This window comes from Gavialis gangeticus, unplaced genomic scaffold (assembly GCF_001723915.1).
Source record: "Gavialis gangeticus isolate Ggan-Ray unplaced genomic scaffold, GavGan_comp1, whole genome shotgun sequence".
NCBI lineage: Eukaryota > Metazoa > Chordata > Crocodylia > Gavialidae > Gavialis > Gavialis gangeticus.
In genome coordinates, this window is record NW_017729028.1 from 34086472 (window position 1) to 34102010 (window position 15539).

General features: G+C 46.2%; 1 protein-coding gene across 13 annotated transcripts in view; it reads left to right on the plus strand.

The window, feature by feature from the left end:
- PKHD1 (polycystic kidney and hepatic disease 1 (autosomal recessive)) overlaps positions 1 to 15539 on the plus strand; it is a 484191-nt gene that overhangs the window by 5946 nt on the left and 462706 nt on the right. For all 13 annotated transcript variants that reach the window (XM_019520930.1, XM_019520934.1, XM_019520940.1 and 10 more), the window contains exons 2-6: positions 3677 to 3832; positions 6187 to 6264; positions 7035 to 7188; positions 8785 to 8884; positions 14818 to 14875. In XM_019520930.1, the coding sequence (XP_019376475.1) occupies positions 3781 to 3832; positions 6187 to 6264; positions 7035 to 7188; positions 8785 to 8884; positions 14818 to 14875 (442 nt within the window). In that variant the 5' untranslated portion in view covers positions 3677 to 3780. The remainder of the gene's footprint in view (positions 1 to 3676; positions 3833 to 6186; positions 6265 to 7034; positions 7189 to 8784; positions 8885 to 14817; positions 14876 to 15539) is intronic.

Here is a 15539-nt window from a genome sequence, read left to right on the forward strand (position 1 = left end):
CATTACAGATTGAAATGATGCATTTTGGTCTGCCTGATTTTAACAATCCCCTGGCAAGTGCAGCTGAAATGGGTGTTTTGTTGTCATAGGTTTTAAATGTCTATAATGTGCCTGGCTCTGCCATAGTTGGCTGCATCTCGCCTTCATATTAGTCAATACTGATGCCTACCTTGCCATCCCCTTATGGCAGGGGGGTCAAACAGGGCCCATGGGCTGGATCTGGCCCATAGAGCCCCATAAGCTGTTGCCTGGTCCTGCCCCTTTTGCAGTGCCCGGGGCCTGCATCACTGGTGGTGATTGCTCAGGCAGAGTCCTTGGTTGTACTGTAAGCAGTGCTCCCTTGGGCTTGGTCCTGGACCAGGGGTCTTGGATCAGGTATATGAGTGGGTAGGGGGGAGTGGGAAGGTGTCGGTGGGCTTGATCCCACCCATGCAACAGCCCCATGCTGCTCTTCTGGCCTGCAAGGCCAGTAGAGTTTGACACCCCTGCCTTATGGAAACCTAGGCTGGTCTAACTTTGTCAGACACCTCTAGCAGGTCTTGTTCCTCTGTTACTCAGTCTCATAAGAGAGCATCAGTTTTGAAACCTGCACAGGCTCCTGAGGTCTTTTGATTTCCTGTATTTTGGGCCTTTTTCTTGAGTGGCATGGTCTCTCAGCAGCTCTCAGGGGCAGGATCCCCTGGGAAGCCAGTCTGAGGAGGACTGAGGAGCTGGCTGTACTTCAGAGAAGCCTGCCTGGGAGTGCAGGAACAAACCATCCCGACGTGCAAGTGTGGCAGAAGACCAGCTTGGCTTAGCAGGGAACTCTTCAGGAAACCAAATCACAAAAAAGAAGCTTATAAGAAGTGGAAACTTGGACAAATAACTAGGCAAGAATATAAGAGCATTGCTCGGGCATTCAGGGATGAAACAAGAAAGGCCAAAGTGCAATTGGAGTTGCAGCTAGCCAGGGAAACGAAGGGTAACAAGAAGCATTTCTACAAGTATGTTGGTAGCAAGATGCGAATCAGGAAAAGTGTATGTCCCTTACTCGATGGGGGAGGCAACCTTGTGACAGAGGCTGCAGAAAAGGCTGATGCCTTTTTCATCTCAGTCTTTACAGGCAAGGTCAGCTCCCAGACTACTGCACCAGGCAGCACAGTTTGGGGAGGAGGTGAGTAGGTAACAGCGGCGAAAGAACAGCTTAGGCAGTATTTAGACAAGCTGGATGTGTACAAGTCCATGGGCTTGGTGAGATGCGCCCTAGGATGCTGAGGGACTTGGCTGATGTGATAGCAGAGTCGTCGGCCAGCATCCTTGGAAACTCATGGTGACTGGGACAGGTAATTGGAAAAGGGCAAACACAGTGCCCATATTTAAGAAAGGGAAAAAGGAGGATCCAGAGAACTACAGACCAATCAGCCTCACTTCAGTCCCTGGAAAAATCATGGGTCAGGTTCTCAAGGAATCCACTTCTAAGCACTTGGAAGAGAAGACGGGGATTAGGAGCAGTCATGGCCAGGGGCAAGTCATGCTTGACCAACCTGATTGCCTTCTGTGATGAGATGACTGGCTCTGTGGTTGTGGGGAGACCTGTGGATGTGGTGTGCCTTGACTTGAGCAAGGCTTTTGATCTGGTCTCCCACAGCGTTCTTGCAGGCAAGCTAAGGAAGTACGGGTTGGATGAATGGACTGTAAGATGGATGGAAAACTGGCTGAAGCATTGGGCCCAGAGGTTAATAATCAATGTCTTGATTCTAGTTGGCAGCCAGTATCAAGTGGAGTGCCCCAAGGGTCAGTCCTGAGGATGGTTTTGTTCAATGTCTTCATCAACAACCTGGAAGATGGCACAAAGTGCATGCTCAGCAAGTTTACAGATGACACCAAGCTGGGGGGAGTAGTAGATATGCTGGAGAGCAGGGCTAGGTTTCAGAGCGGCTTAGACAAATTGGAGGATAGGGCCAAAAGAAATCTCATGAGGTTCAACAAGGACAAATGCAAAGTTGTGCACTTAGGAGGGAACAGTCCCGTGCACCAGGACAAGCTGGGGGTGACTGGCTGGGCAGTAGGTCTGCAGAAAAGGACCTGGGGTTTATAGGGGACAATGAGCTGAATATGAGCCAGCAGTGTGCCCTTGTTGCAAAGAAGGCTAATGGTATCCTGGGCTGCATTGGGAGGGGTGCTGCCAGTAGGTCAAGGGAAGTGATTATTTCCTTCTATTCAGCACTGGGGAGGCCACATCTGGAGTCCTGTGTCCAGTTTTGGGTGCCCCACTACAGCAAGGATGTGGACAAATTGGGGAGAGTCCAGGGAAGGGCAACGGAAATGATTTGGGGACTGGGGGGACATGACTTATAAGGAAAGACTGGGGGAACTGGGCTTATTTAGTCGAGAGAAGAGAAGACTGAGAGGGGATTTAATAGCAGCCTTCATCTCCCTGCAGGGGGGGTTACAAAGAGGATGGAGATGACAGAACAAGGAGCAAGTCTCAAGTGGCAGCAAGGGAAGTTTAGGTTAGATATCAGGAAAAATTTTCTCCCTAGAAAGGTAGAAAAGGACTGGAGCAGGTTACCCAGAGAAGTGGTGGAGTCTCCATCCTTGGAGGTTTTTAAGACCCAGGTAGACAGAAAGCTCAGAAAAGGGGGAAGAAAAGGAAGAGGGGAGTTTCCAGATGTGAGGACAATTCTCCCTCTCTCTCTCCTCTACCTGAGTTTCCCTTTTTTGCTATCTGCAAATGCCTTCTCCCTTGGAGGAGACACCACTCTGCAGCAGCCCCTAGCAGCTTCTCTCCCTCCCCAAACCAGCCCAGCTCACCTTATATCCCCCCTGCATAACATCACCCTGGCCTTGTCCAGGCAGGGACACACTCCAGTCTTTCTGCCAACTAATCTGCCTGAAAAGTCTTTGCTCCCCCTGGCCAGTCACCAGATTGACGATGTCTCTTAGGTTCTTGGTTTTACAATTCACACCCCCCATTTGACATTAAAGAGCTACATGCTCAAGCACACTACAAAGCTCACCTCTTTTTCCAAAGCAATTGGAAATAGGAATTAAATGGAGTAGGGGATCCTAAGGGGATTTGAGTTCTTTAATTAAATGGAGTAGGGGATCCTAAGGGGATTTGGGATTTTGAGTTAGCAGTGGTGGTCTCAACTGAAATGGCCTATTGAATGTTAGCTACATCTGGGGGTTGCTTTAAAGTAAATCAGTAGTACCAAGCACATATGGACCAGTGCTTCTACATCCCGTGGTTCCTAAACTTTCTGGACTGACGGACCACAGTTAAGCCCTCAAAATTCCTCCCAGGCTACCTTTCAACCTTACCATCAAATATCTAATTGAAAAGGGTGTATTGAAAATCTCCCTCCCTCTAGATGTTTAACTATGTGTAAAACTCATGAAAGCTCGGCTCCAAGCTGGGGCTGCCAGATGCATGAAAGTCTGTTCTTGAGCTCCATTGAAAAGCTGGAAGGGATGAAGCTTCATGTCCTATTACCAACTCTTTTTTCCCTTCTCCTTTTTTTTATCATCTTTTATATTGAGAATGAGATGAAATAAATCCCTCTCCCAGGCCCTTCTTGGTTGCAGGCAACAGTCCTTCCTAGGCAGCAGGACAATGACTGTGAGCACCGTTCTCTGCCCTAGAGGCTTGTCATATGAATAATGAATTCAGAGCTGGTTCTTTTTCATGTTCTAGGGAAGTCCGAAGATACCAAAGGCAAGTGCTGTAACTCCGAAAAGTGTGAGTGATCTGGCAAACTTGGGAAAAACCTCTCGTGAAATTGAAGTCAGAGCCCGGAGATGAATGCTTTGATACCAGTCTTTCTGAACGTGGAGCTGCTGCTCTTAGCAGGTGAGTGTTATGGGGCGGCAGGCCTCAAAATTATCATCCACAAGGCTAGCAGAACAAAAAAAGCCAACCCCTCCATGCCACTAGGATAGGCAAGAGATCATTGAAATTCTAGGAGCAGGTTTGCAAGAGGCCTGCAAGTTAAATGCTACAGTTCCCCAGTGTCACTAAACTGATTTTTATGCAGTCTAGTTGGTAGTATTACTGGCATAGTAGCCCGGTTCTGTTTCTGTAACCGGTGGGTAGAAGATTAGCTTCATGCCCTATCCTCTCTATAATTTCCATATTCATTTCATGCTTGCTCATACGAACTGGTTTCCATTTGATGGCTGTGTGGGAGTCTGCTTGGACATCCAGGGTATATGCCCCAAATAGGTGCAGTACTAGCAACTGGCAGCTCTACCGAAGGCTGCAGGAAGGGTTTTGTTAACATATAGCTGCAAAAGCTATTGAAACGCAAGGCGGGAAACTAGATGGCTTCTGCAAAAAAATGCCTGTAACAGAATCTGGGCATTGGATGGAAACATTTCACCAATGAAGAAATCATTCCTACTTCCTATGATCCTATGATTAACTGGCAGTTTGTCTCTCCGAAACGTGTGGGACATTTGGGCCACATGCTCTTGTGGATGCCCAGTGAAAAACTCTCAGACTAATCTTTAGCAGGGAGGGCAGAGCATGGAGTCTCAATAAAACTGTGCAGATGGAAGTAGCAGCAAATGACAGTGAAGAAGGGAAAAGAACAACTTCTACCCTGGACATTATATACTTCAACCAACACTGTTTCAGGAAGTATATAATGTGATATAATGTACCTGGGATACAGAGAGCCAGCTATTTCTTTCCATGGTTAGGTCTATAATCCATATTGAAGAGAGACCACTGGCAGTGTCCAGTAGACTGATCTCCTCACCCTGATATGCCAACACAGCAACACCTGGCAGTGATTTTTTTACTGTAGGAAATGACTATTTCCCCATCATTTTTAGTTCAAATGTCAGCTTAGGACAGTAGCAGATGAAAGCTATTGTCAATGGCTGGATTTGTCCTGTGATATGGGTAAAATGTGTTTGTATGCCATCTACTTCCTAGCGGAAAAACATCTACCTCTCTGGACCACTGTGAGCTGTACAAATGTTGATCGGCTTAGTGGTAGTTTGCAGTCATATCTTCAATTTGAGTGGCACATCTGCGGGGAGTGGCCACAATTTAATGGAACAAGAGCTGGGTTCTGCAGATCAGAGATAATCCTGCACTGGAGTGGCGTTACTTTGAGCAGCATAACGAGTACTTTAAGTCACTTAAATGTGTTAACATGTGGATAATCTAGGGGTTAAGAGCTGCCCGAAAGTAATGTGTAACAAGGCCCACCCAAACCATCGGTTTGCCTCCTTCTTTGGTCGATGGATTTGCCACTGGGTGTCTATTGGAATAGGGAATCCATTACCTTCTTGGGTGTCCCTGCCAGTGCCTTGCTCATTGGCATGGTGATGCCGGTACTGTCTCTTCTGTGAATAACCTATGGACCTCCTTTTCCGGGACCTCCTGGTCCCCCACATTGGCATCCACTTAAATAAGAGTCGGCACATCTGGCTGATGTGGAACAAACCTCCTTTACCCTCATTAAGCAGGACCAATTTGCATCTGGTTTAGTCTGGTCTAGCATCTCATGGGTGTACCTCCTGTATGCTCTATACCTTGAACACAGCACATTACAACTTCAAAAGTACCACCATGGGAGCCAAGCAAGAAATCCAGAAAGGCTGTAACACTCTTTCAGAACAGGGTGAAATGCAATGGAGAGCTGCAGGTTTTCTAATAGTGTCAATCAAAAGCCAAGAAGCCAAAAGCTTCATGAAGAAAGATGTTGGACTGGCATTGAGCTTCCAGTAGATGTCATAATTGGTATGGGATTTGGCCTGCTTTTCCTACTACCAAAGTGCAGGTGTAGCACCAGATGAATGCTACTTTAAGTCTCTGGCTCAATTCTGACCACGCTTCTTTAGTGCCATATAAGGGGGAGGATAAGAAGAGACTTGCAAAGTCAGCAAAGAAGTCAGAGTTGCCAAGGGAGGGGTGCTGTGGTTGGTTTCCAAAAGACAGTTGCCGCTGAACCAGAGCACTGGGAGACCTCTGAAGCAGAAGACAGACACCAGGCAAAGAGTAGACAAGGCTGAGGGACCAGGGCAGTGAAGGCTGAATATAGACCATGGGTGGGAACACAGTGTAAAACTATCCCTGTAAATGTCTCCCACACGGACGAGTGTAACAAGTGTGTCCATTATCATTGTAAAGATATTGGATAATTGGTTCTGCTGTTTGCATTTCATACTGAAGTAGCTGGGTTATTTTTGCAGTGACTTCTGCAAAAGAATTCATTGACCCCAGGGAAGGCAGCATTGCTGGAGGAACGTGGATTACCCTGAGATTGGATGGTGAGTTTCCAGTGGCTTTCAATGACTGTTGGAAATCTTGGGATACCGCACCTAAATCCTTAAAGAGGGTTAGAAACCCCCAACATTATGACATGAGCTTTTTGTCATCTCTTCACTTGACTCTAGTAGCTGGGGCTTTAAGAACACTACTAATTAACATTTGACTTGAGATAACATCCAAAAAATTGGCAACGGCATCACCCAGCAGTCCACAATTGTCAATGCTGGACGCTGAAAACTAGGCACCGCCATAGGTGGCCTGACTTCTCTGCGTTTCTGAGCAGCGGCTCAAGTGGTCCCACTGCATCCAGGAGAAATGTGGGCATTTACTTATGCCCAAATACCTAGTTAGTTGCTTGACTTTAGTGTCCGAGTTGAAATATTTTGGTGTCGTTCTTCATCATTGTGCAACATACCCACGAAGTGTGTGGAAATTCCACCGTTTTTTTCACTCGCTTAGGCCCGAAGTAAACTTTTTCATAAGGTGAAAGCTAGTGGAGAAAGGGTTCATTGTAAGCAGAAATCTGCACAGCGGTATGAAAAGCCTATGAAAACATTTCATCCCAAAGAAGGCACATGACTTCAGGGGAAGACCGACTGCTTTGAAACGTCAAAGAAATATCCCCATGCTTGATTGAAAGTCCCGATCAGGGATTTTAGTTTAGTACTGCTAGACAAAATTTTAATCATGCCCCTTATGGAGTTTAACAGCTATGCTGCTGGCAGAATATAAAATGCTTCCATACTTACCAAAAGTCTCTTGCTAATAGATTGCTTAGGTTTGACATCTGACCAGCTCAGTCTCTGGTACTCCACCAATGGGTCTCAGCTGGAAGTGTCCCTGGTAAATCCAACTCTGCCTAGAGTTGTGTGTGATGTCCACCCTCTGCATTTTGACGTATCCACCATAAGATGCAAAACAAGGTAAATTATGTAAAAGATTCAGAAAAGACTTTCTTGCCTCCATATGCTATTTCTTATGCTTTATTTTTTATCATAAAGGGCTACTTGAATCGGTAGCGTAAAAGGCCTAATGAAATCCAATGCCTCGAAAGGCACCAAAACTGAAAATAAGGCGTAACTTTTTAACGTTGTGTGAAGTTACTAATGGGAGAGCTTGCCAAGTGGTACATTCATACTCACTGGTTGTCTTTCTAACAGGGATGATGTTACTCAGCCACAAGTTTTTGGTTTTAATAGCATGTGTGCATGCAATAAAAAAAGAATAATTCTTCCTCCTTGAGGCATGAATGAGTGAAACTCTCAAGCCTGTATCATGCAGGAGGACCCTGCTTCTTTCTTTCTTTTTCCTGCTTTGCGGACATGTCGGCTGTTTCGAGGCCTCTACTATTTTGTCTGGTTGAGCTCTTGCCTCTCCACTGCACTCAGGTGGGCTATACATTGAGGTCTCAGTTTTGGGCACTTGATCCCGTCTCATAATCCTTGCAACCCACCTTGGACGAAGGGCAAACAAAAAATTTGAACACATCCTTAGAGGCCCAGGCATGTTGGCTAATCACAGGACTATTTTTTTTTCTTCTCATCATACAATATCTTCCAAGAATACTGCTCATTTGTGAATTGATTCGGCTGGGCTTTGCTGAGAATCGGAGTGTTAAAGGTACCCATTTAATCCCAGGTCCAAGCAACTCCTACAGGGGAGGAGAAGTTTCTCTTTGAAGTGGGTATCAGCTCTTCTGGCGTAACTGTTAGCACTGCATGCACCTGTAGTGAGGCAAATAAGCTAAATCAATATAAACATATGCTGAATGAAACAGGGTAAAGGTTGCAATGGTTTTGCTAAGCTTGTATTGCAACAGGAGCATGCAGAGAAACTGGTTGAAGTGTACAGTTCTGGGGCAGCCACAATAATTGGGGTTGATCAGCACTTTTCGATGATAAAACTATGAGATTAATTTAATAGATTTCATAGACATTAGGGCTGGAAGGGACCTCAAAGATCCCTGCCCAAGGGGCAGGAAGTCAGCTAGGGTCAAAGGATCCCAGCAAGATAAGCATCCAAGCATTTCTTGAACGAGTCCAGACAGAGTAGATGCCTGCACCACTTTTGGAGAGAGTCTATTCCAGGTCTTGGGGGCTCGGACAGTAAAGAAATTTTTTCTTATGTCCAACCTAAAATGGTCTTGGAGGAGTTGGTCCTTGTTTTTCTTTGGGGCGCTCTGGTGAACAGACATTCTCCCAGAACCTGATGTACACCCATTATGTACTTATACATAATAATGCATTACAATATGTATTTGCATTTGCAATCAGTCTTTTCCACCGTTTCCCTCCACTTAGCTTGGTTTTAAATTCATTCACTTGCACTTTCTCTGCAGTTTGCTATACGTTCAGTGGCGTGCATATGTTTATTCTCATTTTGTGTATCAATTTATAGACCTGGCTAAATCAGTAGAAGAGTGGGCTCTAATTTTTATTAAAGTCCCTTCAAAGCTACAAGGAATTTTGCCTGGGAAGGATCTGGCCTGTGTGTTAAAGCCCGACCTGTTTCTTTTTAAGGTCCTTGCTGCAGGAGGGAGTGTACCATCCAGAAGTGACTTCTAATGGGCAGGTGATAAGCACCTCGGGTAGGATGACTGTGGACAACTGCACTTTTAAGGTGAACACCGACTAAAAATGTGGAATACTTAAGGATGATCCATGGTGGGTACCAACCAGACATGCTTAGTTTGAGTGTCAGGGGAGATATTCGGGAAGTGCGTTCTCTGGGAAGGTGTGGGGGTGCCATCTAATCCCAGACGAGATGACCTAGGAGGGTCTTATAGCCGTGCTTACATCAAAATGAGGGCCCCAGTAAACCCCTTTTGGCACTTTTAAGGCATACAGGGCAAAACACTAATATTACAATTATGATGAGAAGCCTCAATGTCTTAAATTTGGTACAAACACATGGTCAGAACCAGCCCCTGCTAGCGATTTAGAGTTTGGAGGTAGAAGGAAGGGGAAATAAAGAGGTCAGAGGACTTCTCTAAGGCCATCCAATACTGCAGAGCAGGACCTAGTGATTACAGTAGACCAGAAGCTGAATGAGAGTCATCAGGGTGCTCTTGTTACAAGCCAACCGCGTCCTGGGTTGTATTAACAGGGGTCTTACTTGCAACTCAAGCGAATTGATTCTTCCACTTAATCCAGTACTGGTGAGGCCTCACCTGGAGCACTGTGTCCAGTTTTGGGCCCTGTACTTCAAGAAGGATGTGGGCAGATTGGAAAGGGTCCAGCACAGAGCAACACGAATGACTGGAGGCTTGGGCAGCATGCCTTATGAGGAAAGGCTGGAAGAATTAGCATGTATTTCATTTGTAGAAGAGAAGACTGAGGGAGGGGATTTGATAACAATCTTCAGATATCTGAAGGGAGATGGGCTCTTCTCTGTGGCCATAGGAGACAGGACTAGGAGCAAGGGCCTCAAGCTTCAGCAGGGGAAAATTAGTTTGGAGATTAGCAGGAACTTTCTAACTTTGAGTGTGATCAAGCGTTGGAAAACAGGTTACCTAGAGCAGTTGTGGCATCGCCATGCTTGGAAGTTTTCAAAAGCAGGTTAGACAGACACTTGGCTGGCATGGTTTAGTCAGGGATGATCCTGCCTTGAGAAAGGGGCTGGGTTAAATCACCTTGCGAGCGCCTTCCTAGCCCTACTTTCCTATGATCCAGCAGATCAGTGGCATAGCCTGTATTTGACTCCAAATTTCCTGAATCCCAAATGAACACATTACCTCCTAGATTATGTTGCTTTCAATTGAGCATGCTCAGAAGAGTGCAGGGGGCACACGAGCACCCCAGTGCATGATATACCAGTATGGGAGCTCAGCATCGAAAGGGTTGGACTCCTTGCGATGTCTCCAGGGCATCCTGAACCTCATCAATCTGAAATCCGATTGCAAATCCAGGGAGGTGATCCCATCTTTCGCATTGCTTTTCAGCACTTTGTGATTTTGGCCTGGTTGGAAATGCTATCGGAAAAGCTGTACTCCTTGTCTTCTCACGTGTGAATGACTACAAGGAATGTGGAGAAAGATGCAGGATGCATCTTGCAAACGATGTGTGACTATAGACATGCTAACCCAAGCAGGATCCTGGTAGTTGAGACAGCTGGGTGCTGTTCCCACCTCGGCTGCTGAATGACTTTGGGAGCTTGCCACTGTCCTTTACTCACGTTGGACAAATTCTGTTTTTCCCATGATTTTTTATCCAACGCAAAATTCAAAAACAGCATGATGGGTGCCTGGACATGGGCATGCCCCCTGCTTTGTTTTCTAGAGAAGTTCCCTACAGTGATAGGGGATGGTCCAGTCCCGCCAGCAGCAGAGGCTACCATTCTTGCACTTCTCCTTAAGTGGGCACCTGGATCTAAGGCTCTGGTCACCCACCCCCCTTACACCACAGATGCTGGGAACAGAGGGTACTTTTAGCCCCACATAGTCCATGCTCTACCAAGCTCTTGGCCCAACCTAGTTCAAGTGGTTAGGGCACTTTGTAAGGAAGTCGAATATATGGGTTTAAAGGTCGTTGGCTGAGGCAGGTCCAGAAAGCTCTCTTTCCTGCTTCCCAGACAAGTGCATTCACCTTTAGGCTATTGAGCTAAAAGATGAGAAGTCTCTTTGCATTGGTGTCTACCCGATGCTAAAGTGTGCCAGCTTGCACAGAATGTATGTGCTGCTCGAGGCATATTGGGGGTTGGACAGCAACTTAGCCACATCAGGCTGCTCTGAGCACGAAGTCAGCCCAACCTAGGCCCATGGGTGGCATCCGATGTTAAATCTGTGCAGGTGGCACTAAGTGCCACTTCTGGATTTAGGAGACAGAACAGAGCTGGGCCAGGGCTTAGACATCCAAGTGCAGCTCCGATGCATAATAAGCAAAGTCGAATTTTGTCCTTTTCCCCCTTTCAATTCCTGTTCTGAAGAATAAGGATAATTGCTCTATGCTCCTACTCTTTTAAACCCTCCAGCTCTATTTTGTTCCCATTAATATTGGGTGACTTCAAAGGGTGCAGGACAAAGTTTATAAAAACAGTTTTGATTTGTAGTGCAGGATAATGGTATCCCCTTAAGTCGAGATCAAGTGGCATTTGCACAGCAGAACCCCCCGCCGTAACGGTTTGCCAGTGGTCACCTGTGATCGGAAGTTATGCTTCACTGTTGTGTGAGCTCCCCTTCCAGCACCGTGCGGCAGAGCCCAGCATTTCAGTAAATTGCACATGAAAGCGTGCGAGTTGCCGGGCGGTTCAGTTCGCTTGGAGCGCTGATGAGAAATCACCAGGGGGGTGCCACTAATGAGGCGCATGCCAAGCTAAATAAACCACAGCACGTCTCTTTGTTTTGGGCCGGCAATCCGTGAGCCAGGAGTATTAAAAATTAACTTTGCCTCGCCTCTCGGCTGCAAACACCCGCTGCAGGCTGTGACAAGTCTGAGCAGCTCGTGGACGGCTTTCCTCTCAGCTGGTGGCCACGGCTATACCAGTGCTTTTGGCTGCGTCCTCCAGCCAGCCCCACCCCGGCGTGCTGTGCCGATCTGACCTCGCTGCTCCGTGATGATCAGCTTGAGGGAAACTCAATGCTGCTCATCATTAATATTTTAGGCTGCCGTCTCCAGTGGGCAAAGGCCAGTATGTGGGAGAAAGTGCAAATCATTGCAGTGCTGCCTTAATGCTGTGAAGTCTGTTTTTAGACTAGCCAGGGGGGTTATCCACGCTGTCTACTACCAAGAGAACCTAAGAGCAGGATAAGGGTCAGGGAGGAGGGGGGAGAAGTGCACAGGATCTGAGGGAGGGCTAGTGGAAGTGGAGAGAGAGGGCTCAGGAGAAGCCTGCTTATTTTTTTTGTAGATTTGGCTCTTATTGGTGCACAGAAGTGTCCGCTAGACTCATGCACAAATGCATAGAAGTGCCCGGTAGGCTCATAAATGTATGTAGACCCACGAACTTAAACCAGTGGACTTCAATCTTAGAGTTATGGGCCAGGTGCTCCCACCCCCCTCACCCTCCATGGAGCCACCCCTCCCCAGGTGATGGGGAAGAGAGATGACTGCCAGCGTCAGAAGGAGCGTGGGGGAAAGGGGAGAGGAATGGAGCCTACCTCTGTCTGCAAAGGGTATCAGAGGTGCAGCACAGGGCAAGGAAGGGGGCATGCGGGGGCGAGCTGCTTGCTGTTGATCCCCTGTGCTGTGGGTCAAATCCAGTCTTGGGTGAGCCTTAGAGTGGCAGGTAGGGACCAGAACCTAGCTTCCCTGGCCAGTCTGGTAGTCCTAACCTACAGAGTCAGGTTCACCTCTTATTTAAGATGCCTAGTTTGCCAGGCCAGAATTTGACCTGGGTGCCTACCTGCATGCTTGGACAGCCAAAGACTTCTGTGACTTGCAGATCTGGCCCTTGGTGCTTATACAGTTCATGCAGCTTTTCATTTGGAGATTTCAGCACCCTCCACCAAGGAGGATAATCCCCAGTAACCCAGCTTCACAAATGGGGAAACTGAGGTAGAGCGTGATTTTGCCCAACATCACCCTCCTGGCCTTGTGCGGAGCCCTGGACTCCCTACTCCTAGCTTTTTGCCCTAGCCTCAGCATGCCAGTAACATAATGCTGTACCTTTCTACAATGCTTTGACCCCTGATGAAAAAACAGGACCTTACACATTATCCACTATTAGGAATGGAGCATCCTCATTAAAATCATGGAGTTTTTGATATGCAGAATGTACTGGTCTCACCAGCCCTGTTCTTCTCATGTAGTATCCTGCCTCCAGCATGGGGCAATACCCAAAAGTTTGGAGGGAGTTAAAAATTCTCAGTGAAAGAGATTTAATACTGCCAAAAACTATTCTGCTGCTATCATATTTCAGCAGACTCTGGGAACCAGATCACTACCCAGGGACAGGTTAAGCAATGGCAGTTGCAGCTGCTGTGGCCCTGGCCCTCTATTTAGTTTGTCTTTGCTTGTCCCAAAAACCTGAGAATCGATGAGAGAGGGAGTGAATTGGAGGAAAGTCTTTTTGTTAGAAATTAGCTCTGGGAGCATCTATATGAAAAGCCAGATTGCACAGAAAGTTAGTCTATGGTTAAGGTGCAGTTGTTTAATTTACTCCAGTGAAGGTATGATAGACTAATTTACTGCACTGCCAGATAGTCCTGTCAGATATGAGTGATATTCGGCACTGCAGTAAATTACCGTTCTTAAATGCACGTGTAGATGGTGACATTGGGATTAGTTTACTCCCGCTCAACTTGAGCCAGAGTATATTCAGTTGCATTGATTGCACATGCAGAGGTGCCCTCTGTGTAGTGAACTGTACCCAGAGTGCCATACCTGCCACTCTACAAATACCACCAATATTCCCAGAACACCACAATTTTGGACCGAATTGCAAGTATTCACACTAGAAGGATGGGGCCAAGGGTACATCTGCCTGCAGTGTGGAGATCCTTAAACTAGTTTTGAATGAGCTGCCACAGGTACCAGAAGTAGCTTAGCTGCAAGAGCATGGAGTCTAGTGTGGGGTAATTTATCCAGCGTCTTTGCTAGCCATGGTACTGTGTTTAAAGCTTGCTTGGACATTTCCACGCTCCATTGGAAGCTGCAGTGCAGACATGCCTGGTGAAGTACATCTACCTAATTGGAGCAAAGAACTGATACTGCGTGATCTGTAATGTCAATAACAAACCTAAGGTTCAAATTTCAGACACTGGACACTGGCTACAAACAGGTTTATCATCTGTTTTAAAGGACTGCATTTATTTATGTGATGGAGTAAAATGACCCTCATTGTCCTTTCCAGGATTTAGCTTTGCTTGTATCTGCTGCTCTTCTTGACCTAAGAAGGCTATCTTGGACTTGAAAGGTTGTCTTGCAAACTTGCAAGCTACTGATTTGGTCGAAGGAAAGATATTACCTTAGCTCACAAATTTTGCTTCTTGGCTGATCTAGCATCAGATGTAGAAGGTCTTCAGCCAATCCTGAGAGAGCAAAGAAATTTGGAACAATCTCCAACCAATCATGATGATTTGAGGAGCAGAAAGATAGGCAAAAGGCTGTTAACTATTGGTTTCTATCTATCTCACATACATGTGGTCAACTGTGTAATGCCCTCCATGGTAGAACTATGTAGGATTGTCCCCTGGCAACTCAGGCTAGACCCCCAGTGGTCCCAGTGCAACCCAGTTGCTTTCACTGCACAGGTGTAACTGGTGAATAATTTGCTAAGACTCCTGTTAGCCATGCATAAACGGGAGAGGAATCCATCCATCTCTTAGCTGCAATGACTTAACAGGCCTAGGAGGTATAAAAAGAAATAAAACATCATTGCCATCACTGGCATTGGCAGATCTGACTTTGAATACACGGGGGACAAATCTGCCGAGCAAGAAGGGGGCATTTTTTTTACTTAGTCACACATCAGAGTAGAGCTATGCTTTAAAGACAAAGGCTCAGATAGGAGTGTCTGAAATGCTGGTTGCCAACTGTGTTGTGAACGATATACAATCAGATCTCATAGGGCTGCTGTGAAAGCTTGTTTAGTTAAGTAGAAAATTCTTCTTGCAGTTCTCCGTTGCTCAGACACCTGTGGTTTACCAAATTAATCCACCATCTGGAGTCCCAGGTAAGGGAGCTTTCTTTCACATTGGGATGGCTTTGATTTCTCTTTGATGTTTCATATTTTCATCCTCTATATGACAAAGCTGCCATTTTCTATCTGACATGCTGAGGATTGAACTAGTCACCTCCAGAACTAAAACTAACACTTGAAGCCAAGCCTCACTGGCTGACACTGTAATAGACTGCTATTTTTGGTGGGTTGGGCCCTGTTGCATGCACTGACCAGCACTTTGCTTGTAAACATGCCAAATCTCCTTCATTTGAAGCTGGCTGAGTATAACAATGTTGCAGAACAACCACATTGCTTATTGTAAATCCTGATGATCACCTGCATCTCTCCCCCTATTTATTCTTGTAATGATTATTACAAGGATAATATCCCAACCTCTATACCTGCAACTCCATCCCAACTTGTACGGCACTTAATTAACTTCAGTGGGACTCTGCATTCATCCGAGTTCAACAATCAGAATCTAAATGACTAAGAAAGTGGTAGACAAACACCAAGCCATTGGTGTACAATTCAAGTAAATGAACAAAAGCACTTATATAAAAAGGACGAGGTGCTTGTCAAGTGTGAGTATTTTTTACCTTCTCTTTTGGCATATGTATATCAGTTCTGGTTTGTCCAAACTGTTACCCATGGCTTCTTCTTTTTCTACTGGGGT